We start from the raw sequence: 14903 nt of genomic DNA, 5'->3' as shown, positions 1-14903 counted from the left end.
TGGTCTCGATCTCCTGACCTCGTGATCTGCCCGCCTCGGCCTCCCAAAGTGCTGGGATTACAGGCTTGAGCCACTGCGCCCGGCCGTCTTGAACTTTTCATACATCTGACTCACCTTTTATATTTCTCCCAAAGAAACTGGTTTTGGACTCTCAATATCTGCAAAATTCTGTATTTAAACTCAGGCACAGTCTTATGAAAAAGATTGTAAATGATCCGATAACTTTTATCCTCTGCAGAAACAGGCACTTGGATGAAGTCCTGAGATGGATGCATATAAACCCAAGTTTCAGGGTAAAAGTTTGCTGAAGTGACCCCATCTGGGCAGATAATTTGTGATGATGAAGTTGCTTCAAGAGGTGGAGGAGCTTGTGTGGGAACCCCACCAAGTGTCCTAAAATGGAGAGGAAGAAACATCAATGTAAAACATTAAGAAATAAGTACACCTCACATTATAGTGATCTATATCAGTGTCTACTTAATATTATAATCTGTATAGCTTAAGTGCTTATTTTAAAAGTAAAAAATGCTATCTATTTAATTAAAAAAAAAGTCTTGGAGCAAACATCGCCTGTACATGAATAACCTATTATTAGCCTTCTCTGGGCCTCCTTCCTGTGAAGAAAACTCTGCAATGTATAGCTACAAGGCAAACAAGCAAGAGCCAATTCACAAATACCTTTACTTTTGAATCCTAGACTCCTCTTTATTACCTATAGCTAAAGAAACTTTGTTATATGTTTTCTTCCAAATGTGCTGATACTAAGCAGAAAAGATTTCATTACTAAAGGATGTGTGGGTGGGAGACAAAGTAAGGCGTGCAGCAAGGAGGGAGCTTATAGGGAGAAAAAAAAGCTACTTTAATTTCTGTATAAAAACAAACAAAAATCATGGAGCAGGACCTGAATGCTAATATTTGACATTTGCTTCGTTTTCTAAGATCACATATAGAAACAAAACCACCAATACTATTCAACTTTTATAGCTTTGAGTGTGCTTAAGATGGAGCTAATTACTATAAACTCTAGATACCAGAATGCATATCCGTGAGCCTTTAAATTCATGTCTGTTACTTTGAACAATGATTTTAGACAAGCAGCAGCTTTGGTAAGTTACTTATTCCTGCCTAGTTAAATGCTTAAATTTAAATCATATTCCTTGGCCATTTCGAAATGGAGAAAAAGAGAAGTGGAAGAGAGCAAGGAAATCCTGACCCTGAGACCTAGTTCAGGGCCAGGTGCTATAACACTCATTGGCACACACTGGTCACAAGGAAGTAATAATGTGTGCCAAAATGTATTAGGAAACTGAAATTTTCATAAGAGCTTTGTGACACAGAGACTACAACTTTGTGTGTCTCATCTCCAAAGAGCATAGCTGACCATCTCTCTCATCATAATCATAACCAATTAATACTATGTGCCAGCCATTTTACATACAATATCACTAATTGTCACAATAACCCTGTAAGATGACTTGGTTATTCCCACTTTTCAAATGAAGAAACTGAGGTTTAGAGAGATTAAATAATTTGCCCGAGTATAGCTAGCAAAGAGCGAAGACAGAATTTGAATCTAGGCCAGGCCCATCTAGATAGTTTCTAATTTCATACTCTTTTCAGTTCCATATGTTTCACAATTTATATATATATTTTTTAAAACAAGGCTAGAAAGTGATCGACAGGATACTAGGATTCCAACCTAGTTTTGCCTGACACCACCATCACCACCACCACCACCACCACCACCACCACCACCACCACCACCACCACCACCACCACCACCGCATTATCATCAACACACAGTCTTTTAGGAGATGACTTTCAAGAAGCTAAAACAATGGAAGCATGACTGCCGTCTCTAACCCCCACCTTCTACAAGTGACTGTGCCTTCAATTTAATGTGCCTCAAAGTCCTTTGTGAGACAGAGTCCTGGATGGATGGGTGGATCCAGGGCTTACTGAATCTCCGAGGTGCTTTTAAGTACAGGGGGAGATTTAAAGTGCTGCTGGTTTCTCCAACCTTCACAACAAAAGGCACAACAGTCCTTGTCCTCTGTAGCATTTTCTCAGAGCCCACACAGATTCCTTTGGATCCTCAGTACTGATACATTTTTCTGGTACAATGGTACATTTTTCACTGGTACACTTTCCTGAAGAGAGGTCTGACTGCTTTAATCAGATTCTCAAATATCTATAACTCCTTAAAAAGCCATCACTAATCTGGAGGAATGGTGGGGAAACAAAGAATATAAGCCCCTTATTTTTATTTAATAGCTCCTCCCGCTATCCAGCTTTGCAAAGAAAAGGGTAAGTCCCCAGCCCACCAGGTTTTCTATTATTATCAGGGGTTGAAGTTACCAACACAGGCTTCTGGTTTGAAAGAAAAAGGTAAGATTCTCTGCAAACACTCTCCTCTAGAGGTTTTAGACTGTCAGCCTGTACAGCAAACCTAGCTGTGACAACAGAAGAGATTCTGCCCCTTTTCTTTCTGATATCACTACTATGGACCCGTTCCATAAAATGAAAACTTCAAATATAGCTTTTCCTTTTTTGCAGGGGATGGAGGTCCATTATTACTAACATATGCTTGAAGATGAGCCGAGATAAATAAATCCTATCCATTCTAAGATATTAAACTGGACTATGTATATGGTTAACATCCATTCCAACCCATAGATGCTTACTTTTAACAAGCCAACATCCTAACTTGCCTAAAACATAAAAATGCATATACACATCTGTCTGATGGGCTTCAACACTCTAATAGCCATGGGTTAAAAAAATATGTTTCAAGCGCAGTTACAAATGTGCCTTTATTTTCTGAGAATGAGTTTGTATTCACTGCATGGTATTCCAAAGATATACTGCATGTTTCACAGACCGACACCAGCCTTCTCTAGAGAGGGAGTCAAAGGGAATTGAGCTTCTACACAAGGATCTCTGAAGAATGAAATTTCAGAATCCAAACTCACCTTTTATTACTTTCCCTCCTTCCCCTTACCATTTTGAAAGATGTTTACTAAATCAGTTTCAGCGATGAAATACAAATTAATTCATTTTATCCTTTTCAGGGGGGATTAAAGAAACTGTGCCAGGCATTCTCATGACCATGAGGTGACTGCATGGGATAAATGTTCTTTCAGCTGAAAGCACTGAACCACCAAACCCCTAAGCTTTGTTTGCTTATGCAGTCTCAGTTCAAGTATTCTAAGATTATTAAAGAATAAACTCCTGTTTATCAGCCCCATTAAAAAGCAGGAGAAACCTTTTAAAAACAGCTGAATTTGTAGAAAATTCATTAATTAAGTCAACTTCCTACCCCACCCCTTCTACTCTTAGGCATCTGATTCCCTGAGAATTGTGGCCTCTTTAACACCTATTTTTTTTTTATCCTTTGCATTTGATAACACTTAAAAACAAAACATCATGCCTGTAATCCCAGCTACTTGGGAGGCTGAGGCAGGAGGACTGCTTGAGGACAGGAGTTCAAGACCAGCCCCAGCAACATAGTGAGACCTTGTCTCTACACCAAAGAAAAAAAAAAGAAAATATTAGCTGGGGATGGCAGCATCCACCTGTAAGTCCCAGCTACTTGGGAGGCTAAAGCAGGAGGATCACTTGAACCCAGGAGTGCGAGGTTACAGTGAGCTATGATGATCATACCACTGCACTCCACCCTGGGCGACAGAGGAAATTGTCTCTAAAAAAGTTTTAAAAAATAAAAAAAATAAAAAATAAAAAAGTTTTAAAAATTTAACAAAACAAAAACCACTTAAAAAAGAAACATTTTCCCGGGCTAAGATCATAGCCTCTGGAATCTACTTCTAAAATATGCTTTTTGGAACCAATTCCCCTCATCTTTCTCCCTACTAGGTCCTTCAGCCCCACACTCTAGGGTAGATAGGATCACTGCATTTACCCATCCCACCCTGGTGGACTGGCTATTTCTCTGCTCTTTTCTCACTGAAGTTTATCTGCCTAATATTTATTTGATTTGCTGATCTCTTACTTTATACTTATCAGTTTTAGACAGAAAGATTAAAATAGAAAATTTTTAAAAGAAAAAGGAAAATAAAGAGTAACTATTTTTGTTCTCTTGTAAGCCCATATTATCAATATATGACTACCTAGTAGATATTGAGCGTTCTATTCCAGACCACTGCAATAAAGCAAATATCACAATAAAGTGAGTAATACAATTTTTTAGTATCCCAGTGCATATAAAAGTTATGTTTACACTATACCATAGTCTATTCAGTACATAATAGCATTCATTCTTTAAAAAAACAATATTTATACCTTAATTTAAAAATACTTCATTGCTAAAAAACACTAACAATCATCTGAGCCTTTGGTGAGTCATAGTAATTTTACTGGTGGGAGGGTTTTGCCTTGATGATGGCCTGACTGATCAGGGTGGTGATTGCTGAAGGTTGAGGTGGCAGTGGCAATTTATTAAAATAAGACAATGAAATTTGCCACATTAATTGACCCTTCCTTTCATGAAAGATTTCTGTTGCATGCAGTACCATCTGAAAGCATTTTACCCGCAGAACTTCTTTCAAAGTTGCAGTCAATCCTCCCAAACCTTGTTGTTGCTTTATCAACTAAGTTGATGTAATATTCCAAACCCTTTATTATTTCAAAAATCTTTACAGCATCTTCACCAGTAGATTCCATCTCAAGAAACCACTTTCTTTACTCATCCAAAAGAAGCAACTCCTCATGCATCCAAGTTTTATCATGAGATAGTAGCAATTCAGTCACATCTTCAGGCTACACTTCTACTTCTACCTCTCTTGCTATTGCCACCACATCTGCAGTGACTTCCTCCACTGAAGTCTTTAACCCTTCAAAATCATCCATGTGGGCTGAAATAAACTTCTTCCAAATTTCTGTTAATGTTGGTATGTTAACCCCCTCCCATGAATCACAATGTTCTTAATGGCATCTAAAATGGTAAATCCTTCCCAAAAGTTTTCCAATTTACTTTGCCCAGATGCATTAAAGGAACCACTATGTATGGCAGCTATAGCCTTACAAAATATACTGTTAAAATAGGAGGTCTTGAAAGTCAGAATGACTACTTGATAAGTGGGCTGCAGAATGGATGTTGTATAGCAGGCATGAAAACACTAATCTGTACATCTCCATTAGAGCTCTTGGGTAACCAGGTGCATTGTCAATGAGCAGTAATAGTTTGAAATAAATCTTTTTTTCTTGAGCAGGTCTCAATAGTGGGCTTAAAATATTCAGTAAACCATGCTATAAACAGATGTGCTGTCATCCACACTTTTTCCATTTATAGAGCACAGGCAGAGTAGATTTAGCACAATTTTCAAGGGCCCTAGGCTTCAACTTAAAAGTCACCAGTTGCATTAGCCCTTGACAAGATAGCCCTGTCCTTGAAAGCCAAGCATCAACTTCTCTCTACCTATGAAGTCCTAGATGGCATCTTCTTCTAATATAAGTTTGTTTTGTCTACACTGAAAATCTCTTGTTTAGTTTAGCCACTGTCATCAATGATCTCAGCTAGATTGCTGGATAACTTGCTACAGCTTCTACATCAACACTCCCTGCTTCACCTTGCACTTCTACATTAGAGAGATGGGCTCTTAAACCTCATGAACCAACCTCTGTTAGGTTTAAACTTTTCTTCTGCAGCTTCCTCACCTCTCTCGGCCTTGAAAGAACTGAAAAAAGTTATGGCCTTGCTCCGGATTAGGCTTTGGCTTAAGGGAATGTCGTAGCTGGTTTGATCTTTTATCCAGATCACTAAAACTTTCTCTATATTAGCAAGAAGCTTGTTTTACTTTCTTATAATTCGTGTGCTTACTAGAGTAGCACTTTTAATTTCCTTCAAGAACTTTTCCTTTGTATTCACAACTTGGCTAATGTTAAGGCACAAGAGGCCTAGCTTTTGGCTTATCTCAGCTTTCCACATGCCTTCCCCACTAAGCTTAATCATTTCTGGCTTTTGACTTAGAGATGTGTAACTCTTCCTTTCACTTGAACACTCTGCCATCTTATGTGGGTGCTGTTCTTGGCACCCCAAAACAAATGTAACATAAAGATCACCGGTCAGATCACCATAACAGATACAATAATAATGAAACACCTGAAATATCCGAAGAATACCCGAAATGTGATTCAGAGACACAAAATGAGCGCATGCTGTTGAATATACAGCACTAATAGATTTGGCTTGACCTAGTGCTGCCACAGACCTTCAATTTGTAAAAAACACAATTATCTGGGAAGTACAATAAAGCAAAGCACCATAAAACAAGATATTCCTGTATAATGAAGGCATATTTGTGGCATTAATTGTATTGCTGCTTATATTATCTTTATAGTTCATACTTTTACAAAACAAGCCTAAGTTTCAAAAAAAAAAAAAAAAGAGGGCATATTCCATAATTACTTATCATGAGATAAAAACAGATGCATTTTCACCATTCACTGAAACTTTCCAACAATGCAGAACTTGCATTCTTACCCTCACACAGAAGTTCTATCTTGCTTGATTGGCTCAGCATGCCAAGCTGCTGGTCTCACTAATGGGTTCTACTATCTCACCAGGAGGACAATATATTCCTAACTACTGGACACTGACACTATCTCCAGCTGTGCTAGTAAAATCACAGAAATGGCATTTTTACTAGTTCTAATTTTTTAAGAAACCCTACAAGGTAAAATTTTTCTAACTGGCACTTAGAAGAAAGAACACACTTAACCCAATCCAATATATATTTCTAAGATTAATCTTACTACAAATTTCTTTTGGATACTGATCATTTCAGGGATTTTTATTTGTATTTTGTTTTTACTGTTCCCCTTCCAAACATGGGATTAGAATCACTAAGATTTTCTCATAACAACTTAGGGAAAACAGTTTGAGCTAAAATAAAAACAGTAGGAATATAAAAATGGTATCTTTTCCTCAAAGATCAGCACAAAAAAACCAACCATTACGCTAGACTTCTAAAGTTCATAAAACCAAGTAAACCTATACCATTTTCAAAATCAGTCTCTAAAAATAGCATATCTGACTGGAGTAGATAATGATTTCCCTAGAGATACTAATTTTCAAAGGTGGCCATGTGAATGGTAATGTGCCCCACCTTTTGGTATCTATAAAGATGTGCCACTGGGTTGTCTGGAGACCAAAGGAAGAAACAACTCTTGGCAAAATGGAAGAAAAGCTCACCTACAATTCAGAAGAGTGAGTTCAGTCCTAACCTTACATTAAGAAACTGTATTCTTAGTAAGTATGACAAGTAATTTTAGTGAGTATCACAAGAAGAGGTGGCTTACCTAGCAAATGAGAATGTAAATTATTTGAAAAGGTGAACTTTCCCCATTCAAATTCCCTCAAGTAAAAGGAAAACAAGAAATCACCTTGTAGGACTCTCCTCACTTGCCCCGGCAGTTTGGCTAAGTTGTCCTGTAACATAGAAGGGTCTCATCTTGAAAGTAGTTTCATGGAAGGAAAAAATCTTCCATGAAGGAGGTAAATGCAAGTTCTGTGACTCATTCCAGACACAATTATATTTAGTTGTGGAAAAATGTTAACTCTAAAAAATCCAATAAGTTACTCATTCTTCTAGTGTAACTGGATTTATTGTAGCTTATTTACACTCAATTTGTTGAGGAATTAAAATCCAAAGACTAATTTGGAATTTCACATTCTAGGGGTACTAACCAAGGTAGACTCTTAATTTATTTTTTATCTCTAGTATTCAGGAATGCATTTACATAAAATGAGAGTAAATATTGCAACTTTATACTTGACACTTACTGTAAATATGGAAGCAGTATAAAACAGGAGCGGAAGAGGGGTCTCCTTTTTATCTCTCTCCTGAAGAATGAATTGTGGAGGATGTAGTGGTTATTCCACATCATAAATCGAACCTCTTTCAGACCCCGAGAGTTGGCTTCTTCAATCAATCGAATGACAGACTATGGAGGAGAAAACAGAACAAAAAAAAAAAAAAAGGAAAGTTAATAATCATGGTTAAAAATGAAAATTAACCAAAGGCAAAAGTTAACCTCACAGGAATTTCAATAAAGTACAGTGAGTCTAAATAACTCCCTTTATATGCTAAGATTTTTTTTCCCTTCCAAGTATGTAGGGTGGAAAGATGCTCCCTGTTCATAAGGCATGGATTTCCACCTTACAAAACATGTGGGGCCCAGGGAACTATTTTATTCTATTTTGAGCCTTAATAATATCATAGAGAGTTTTCGTTCATATTTCTTAAGGGAGTTTTCAAAAGAGGAATTAAAGATAGTGATGTTGGCCAGTATCAGTGGCTCACGCCTGTGAGCCACTCCCCACGCTTTGGGAGGCAGAGGAAGGAGGATTATTTGAGGCCAGGAGTTTGAGACTAGACTGGGCAACATGGCAAGATCCTGTCTCCACAAAAAATAAAAAATAAAAATTAGTTGAGTATGGTGGCATGCACCTGTAGTCCCAGCTATTTGGGAGGCTGAGGCAGGAGCACTGCTTGAGCCCAGGAGTTCAAGATTATAGTGAGCTATGATTGTGCCACTGTACTCCAGCCTGGGCAACAGAGCAAGACCTCTCTCTCAAAATAAATAAATAAATAAAATTTGAAAAGGTGGTGGTATATAAAGTTCAAGCTCTAAACCCAAAAAACTTCTCAGAGGAAAAACACAGGAACAGTCTGAGTATTCTGAGAGTACATTTTAAACAGCCTTGTATTCTATTTGGAAGGCAGATAACTAGTGATTACCAAGTATTCTGAGAGTACATTTTAAACAGCCTTGTATTCTCTTTGGAAGGTAGATACTAGTGATTACTTAAACTTACTTAGTTTAATATTGTGTTTAACAATAATTAACATACTAGGTTTTCTTCTTTTGCTATTGTCTTTAAAAATAAAAGTAAGGTAGATAAGTTGTTCCCCCCTTTTGTAATGCTGGAAACAAACTTAAATTGAAAAAGTCAGATCTTTGGAATGTGAAATTAATCTCTAAAGTCCATTTGAGGGTGTTTAAATGACTCAGAATTGTCATTCAGAAGCAAAGTAAACCATCATCATTTTAAAACCTTGCTTTGAGACTGAAGGGCTATTATCACTGTCTCAGACTAAGGATGCAAGTGCACATAGGAGAAAATTGTAAATAACTGATTTCCCTGACCACAGCTCAATAAACATTTTCAAGTACTTCTTCCAGAGACATGAGTGATTGTTTCCATTGGGCTTCTAAAATGCTAAGTGTAACACTTGATCCAATCTCCATAAGCCCAGGAGCCAGATATAATCAAAAGTTATACCAATTCTCATGTCGTGAAAATTACTCCACAGGTGGCAACAGGTCAAAGTATTTCATCTCTATAATGCAAGATTCTGTGGAAAGCATTTTATTTATCTGATAATAGTGGTATGCTATCTTTGGATTTCAAATTAATGGAAAGAAATAAATTTTAAGAAAAAGAGAAAAGTTTTCTTGTATCAATGAGACTCAATTTTATATTCATAAGCTGTTTGATTATATGCATAGTTCTGCCTAGTCATTGTTGTAAAGAAAGAATAAAAGAATAGAGGAAGAAAAAAATAAATTTGAAAAATGTACTTGTCAACAAAGAATCTGTAAATACCTCGGGATACTCTCTCCATCCAAAGTGGTCCCTACAGAAGAATTTCCAGACTGTGTGGTAAATAGAGTTGACATTGCTAGAGGGTGGTGTGGACAGCCTTCGTAGTTGGTCAAATTCAGTTGTTTCATACACGTTCATGGCATTCAAATCTGCCCAAAATTCTTGTCCTCTAAAAAAAACAAAAACAAAAACAAACCAAAAACCTGTTAATAAATTTGTAAAACAGAAATATCTAAAAATATCATTGGACATTAAAAATACATAGCATAGCCTGTTGTAGAATTTTCAAAACTTGCTTTACTTGGAGTAAAAGCATATTTATTGCCGGTTGTTTCCACAGCATCCATTTCCTACATGCCCTTTCTAATCAAGACCAAAATTTCTAGGCCATGGAATTATAGTAAGATTGATTTAACCCCACAGCACCACTGGCCTAACCCAATCAAAATAAGCCCACCCTCCACTCTACAGTGGGCTGGCCTCAGCCAATCAGGGAGTCAGTTTTACTATGATGCTATATGTAGAAATTAAACATAAACAGAAAATTTCTCTTCAAGCTTGACCTTTTTTTCAGAGGCCATCAGTTTACTTGAGCCAATACCGGAATACACAGTATTGCCTGATCAAAGACAGAATAAAAGAAGGGAAAAATAAAATGAATCCGGATAAAGCCAGTATTAATCCACCCAACATCAATATTATCTTTTATCCTGTGGGTTGAAAAATGTTGGCAAAACATGAAGAAAAAAAAAGTTTGGATTATTATGAGGTTTAGCTTTGAGAATATTTTGGTCATCTTATTATCTGGTCGACTGCTGCTGAATCATTCCTTTACAAATGTCTCCATACTGTTGGAGGGAAGTCCCACTATATGAATCAGACTCATTTAATAATTTATAAAAGGTAGTCCAATAAAAACATTTGTGTTTCCTCTTTTATGGAACTTCACCTAGAGTTTGAAACATTTGAACCATTATTTCAAATAACTGGCATAATGGTCATTATACTTTTCTCTCTTTTCTTTTTTGTGTATGTTTGAAAGTTACTATAAGAAAATATAAAAAATTAAATATATGATAACAGCACAGATATTGTAGCATAGTGTACCACAGATTTCTAAATGGATGTCTACAACACAGGAAATACTCTAGATCTACAGGCATTCAGAAAGACTGGTACATGTGAAGTCTAGGTGTTGAGACAGATTTTCCCAATAATTATTTCCTTGCTGTAAATTAGGATTTTGAAAAGGATATTAAATTTGATCTGTGGTTGCACCACTGCACTCCAGCCTAGGCAAAAAGAGTGAAACTGTCTAAAAAAAAAATTTTGATCTACGGGTTTTGCTAGCTAGCACATTTTCCAAAATCTGCTCTTAGAATACTTGTTTCAAAAACTATTAACAGGTATTCTGTGCACAAAAGATTCTGCAGTCAAATATTTGAAAAACAGATTATACAAATACTTGCCATCCTCTATCCCAATGTTCACAATTTATGAATCAGGTTCTACACTGAAAAAACAATCATATAACCAACTGATGAAGCCAAAAAGTATGGAACTTACAAAAAAGCAGTATACTCCTTTAAAATTCCTAAAGATCTTGCCAATAAACCCCAAACTTCTTGCTTAGTAAGAGTACTAACTAGTTGGATATGGTCTCAAAAACAACATATAATATTAATTAAGTATGAAATAAGATAATATAATGTAGTTTAAAATAATATTTGGCCACTGTTTTAAAATGATTTATGGTAAGTGGGAATATTTAATTCAAATAGAAAAATGTTTCTGGGAAATCCTAAAAAGTGAAACAAACACGACAAAACAAAAAAACAAAAAAAGTCCTGTAAACTGGAACTCCTATGCCTAAATTAAACTTCATATCAAGTTGCCTTAAGCAATTTTCATTAACTTTAGGAGAATCTGATGTTATGATTGGGAAGTGAGATAAAAAACTTTCTCCCTGTTAAGATTGTTTCAAGTTTCTAAACATATTTTTCCCCCTTTAAGCTTATCGCCCAGCAACTGTTCCCAATTATGAGTCACAAATCCTCAGTATTTCCTTTAAGGAGTTCTTAGAACAGCAGTCATTATGTTAACATGCATTATAATATAAACAGCCAATGCTTTTTGCTGTTTAGTGTCAGATTTTATTCTGGACATCACTCTAGCAATTTCTGTTTAAGCCTGTATTACTGAGACTTCATAGATAATGATTTGCATGAGAAAGACATCTACAACTGCAGCTTTTGCTACATTCTCTGTGCATGTCAGTCCTTTGGGCATTATGAAGTTTCTACGACAAATCCTAATTTACTACAATCAACTGTTCTTTGGATTGATGTATCAAAGTACTGTTTTAGCTCTATTTGATTTTCAATATGCTTTTTCTAAACTTGACAGAGACAAAAATCATAAATTTGAAAAACATTAAATTATCTTTTTGTAAGATTAATTTTACCACCTGCTCTCCCTTAAACAGGGAATGCTTTAAAAATCTAAAGCCAAGAGGTTTTTTTCTCCACAATCTGCATCAGCATAAATGTGTGCAATATGGATGCCAAATGTTCAACAGCCACCACATTCTTCTTTATCAAACTATTGTTTCCTATTATCAGAAAGCAATTATGAGTCATCTATGTATGATAATCGTGATGGTGGGCTCTACTGGGCAATACACGAAGAATTAAACAGATGTAGTCCCTGTCTTCCAGGGGCGTTAAGAAAGGAATAACTAACAAAATGTAAGCCAAAGAAGCAGTACATCTGCCTATCTAAATTCATCAGTGGCAAGTACATTCAGGAAATAAGAGACAAAGAATAAACATGCAGCAATATGGGAGAGGAGGTGGTTATTGGCATCCAGTAATGGATAAAGGTCAGGAAAATTAAGAGGTTTTACTTTATCAATCCGAGATAGCTTTCTGCAAGAAGAAGAATCTTAGAAGCAGTTTAAATAACAGGAAATATCACTGTAAGTAAAGAGCTGTAAGAACAAGGAAAAAGAGGTCTCCAAGCACTTTGCTTCTTGAAAGACGGGTGGAGACAGGATTGGTACAAGTAGTTGGAAAAGGAGACCTTCTAAACAGGTGTATCTGAGAGATGAGGAAATGGGAACCTGTAAATTCCTATAAGGGGGTAAAACAAGCAATGTGAGAGACTTCAGGCAACAAACTGTGGACGTTTAAGTCCACGGTGTCAGAGCCTTAAGATATAAGGTTAGGAATTTACAGTATTGAGCAGATGAAGTTGAAGTCAAAGCAGTAAATACAGGATGTTGGAAACTGAGCAAGAGAGACAGTGCTAGAGATTGGGGGTGTCTCTGTAAAAGCAAGGTGCAATAATCCTTGTGGATGAAAACCCCATCTGGTCTAAAGGCATCTCTACTGAGGGACAGCCAAAAAAGAGTATGGGTGATAGCCACTGTACAGTAGGATTTATATCTTGCTATTTGTATCAGATGGCTAAATCCATCAGTATTGTTTTATCTAAGATACAGCCCTATCATGAACCAGAAGAAAACAAAACCTTGTGAACAGACTGCTGATTTTTGCTATTAAGGGAAGAATGAACTTGAACCGCTGAAATATTAACAATTCTGTTTTTCCGCATCTCACCACCACACATCCCACTATAAGAATCCATATACAACACTAATTTAAAATGCTGAAAAGGACGCCCATTCTCATAATTTAGATGCTTTATAACAATGGTTCTCCTCTTATTCAACAAATATCTACACATACCAATTAAGCTAACATCTTCCGACATACATTACCAATGCATAGAGCACCAACACTCACATTAAGTCAGAAAGTATGCCACACACATTTCTTTAATAAGTATACTAATATCTTAGTATTTAAGATCCTGAAAAGAAAGTAAAAAGGACCTATGACATTAATAATAAACAGTTGGAATGCAAACCAAAACTAAAAAAGAAAAAGATGCTAAATGAAACAGAAAATAGTAAGAACACGACTTCTTTCTCAGATAAATAGCTCTTGGGTTTATACATTTGGGAGCTCAGTAAAGAGTGTAACCATTTTAGGCAGTTTCTCTGTTTATAAAGTGTTTGTAACCAAGAAGAAAATGAGACCAAAAAAAAAAGCAAAGTAATTTAAAGTAGACACATTAATTTGGTACTGGGCTCTGCTTTGGCCATAAGAAAATGAAAAAGGCAAAATGACACAGAGCACCAATCTAGTGGGAAAAGGAAACCTTGCAGCATAGTGTGAAGTGTGGCACAAAGGTGGTCAGAAGCAGATGGCTTACCTCTGCTGGAAAAGGTGTCAAGGAAGGTGGTCAAGGGAGTTGTTCCAGAGTGGATAAAATGTGAGCCAGGTCCAGCTACCAGGCAAACAATGGGAGGCAGGACACCACATGCAGAGTGACTCCATGTGTAGAAGCTAACCAAACAAGGCACACAAGAATAGTGTGCAAGAGGCACACCCAGTTCATGTGGGAGGTTAGGGTATATGTATCTATGAGAGATAAGGGATAAAACTGGACTGGATAAGTTGGCTTGGGCCAGATAATGAAGAGCTTTGTTTACTGTGTTAAGAAGTTAGATCTTGATTCTATGGGCAGTAGGAAACACCAGTGAATTTACAACAAAGTCCAGACTTGCCTTTATAAAGGTCACTCCAGTTGTAGTGGTATAGAAGAATGATTTACTTATTTATTTTTGGCAGTGGACAGGTAGAGAAAAACCATTCATCTGCTAAATATTAGGATATTTATCAATATTATTCTATGAACAGCCATCTATAGTTATTAGAACTGCCCAAGAGACATATGATGAAAGAGGACTAAGGAGGCAATGTAGGAATGAGCTGAAGTATTTAAGAGTTAGAATTTAACTGCATGAAGGATAATTACACGTGGGGCAGAAGAGAGTGAAAAGAGTCTAGGATGTGTCCCATGTTTCTGGTCTGGGTGGTTGGATAATGGTGCTATTAACAAGACAAATTACAAGACGTACAGCAGGTTTAAGTGGGAAGGTGATAGAAATAAAACATAGAACTCAGACTTTGGCATAGGTTGATTAAATACAAAGTTTTCTGAATCCTACTCTGTACAGTTTTAACCAGATCAGTTAGACTTCAGAACCTTGGCTTCCTGCCTGTAAGAGTTAACTGGTTTCTCCAAGGATAAGCCTGTGACCTCAAACTAATTAACACACACCCTAAATCAGCTAGACTCACCATACACAATTAGTAGTGTCCTTTTATTTTATTATTATGATGTAAAGTGAAAATATCTCCCAACA

General features: G+C 36.6%; 1 protein-coding gene across 2 annotated transcripts in view; it reads right to left on the bottom strand.

Moving 5' to 3' along the window:
• Positions 1–14903, bottom strand: part of TIPARP (TCDD inducible poly(ADP-ribose) polymerase) — a 32483-nt gene that overhangs the window by 2950 nt on the left and 14630 nt on the right. For both annotated transcript variants that reach the window (XM_009446731.5, XM_009446732.5), the window contains exons 3-5: positions 9629–9797; positions 7802–7962; positions 115–393 (exon numbers count right to left, since the gene is read on the bottom strand). In XM_009446731.5, coding sequence (XP_009445006.1) covers positions 115–393; positions 7802–7962; positions 9629–9797 — 609 coding nt within the window. The remainder of the gene's footprint in view (positions 1–114; positions 394–7801; positions 7963–9628; positions 9798–14903) is intronic.

This window comes from Pan troglodytes, chromosome 2, assembly GCF_028858775.2.
Source record: "Pan troglodytes isolate AG18354 chromosome 2, NHGRI_mPanTro3-v2.0_pri, whole genome shotgun sequence".
NCBI classification, from domain to species: domain Eukaryota; kingdom Metazoa; phylum Chordata; class Mammalia; order Primates; family Hominidae; genus Pan; species Pan troglodytes.
This window is presented reverse-complemented; position numbering and strand designations above follow the sequence as displayed.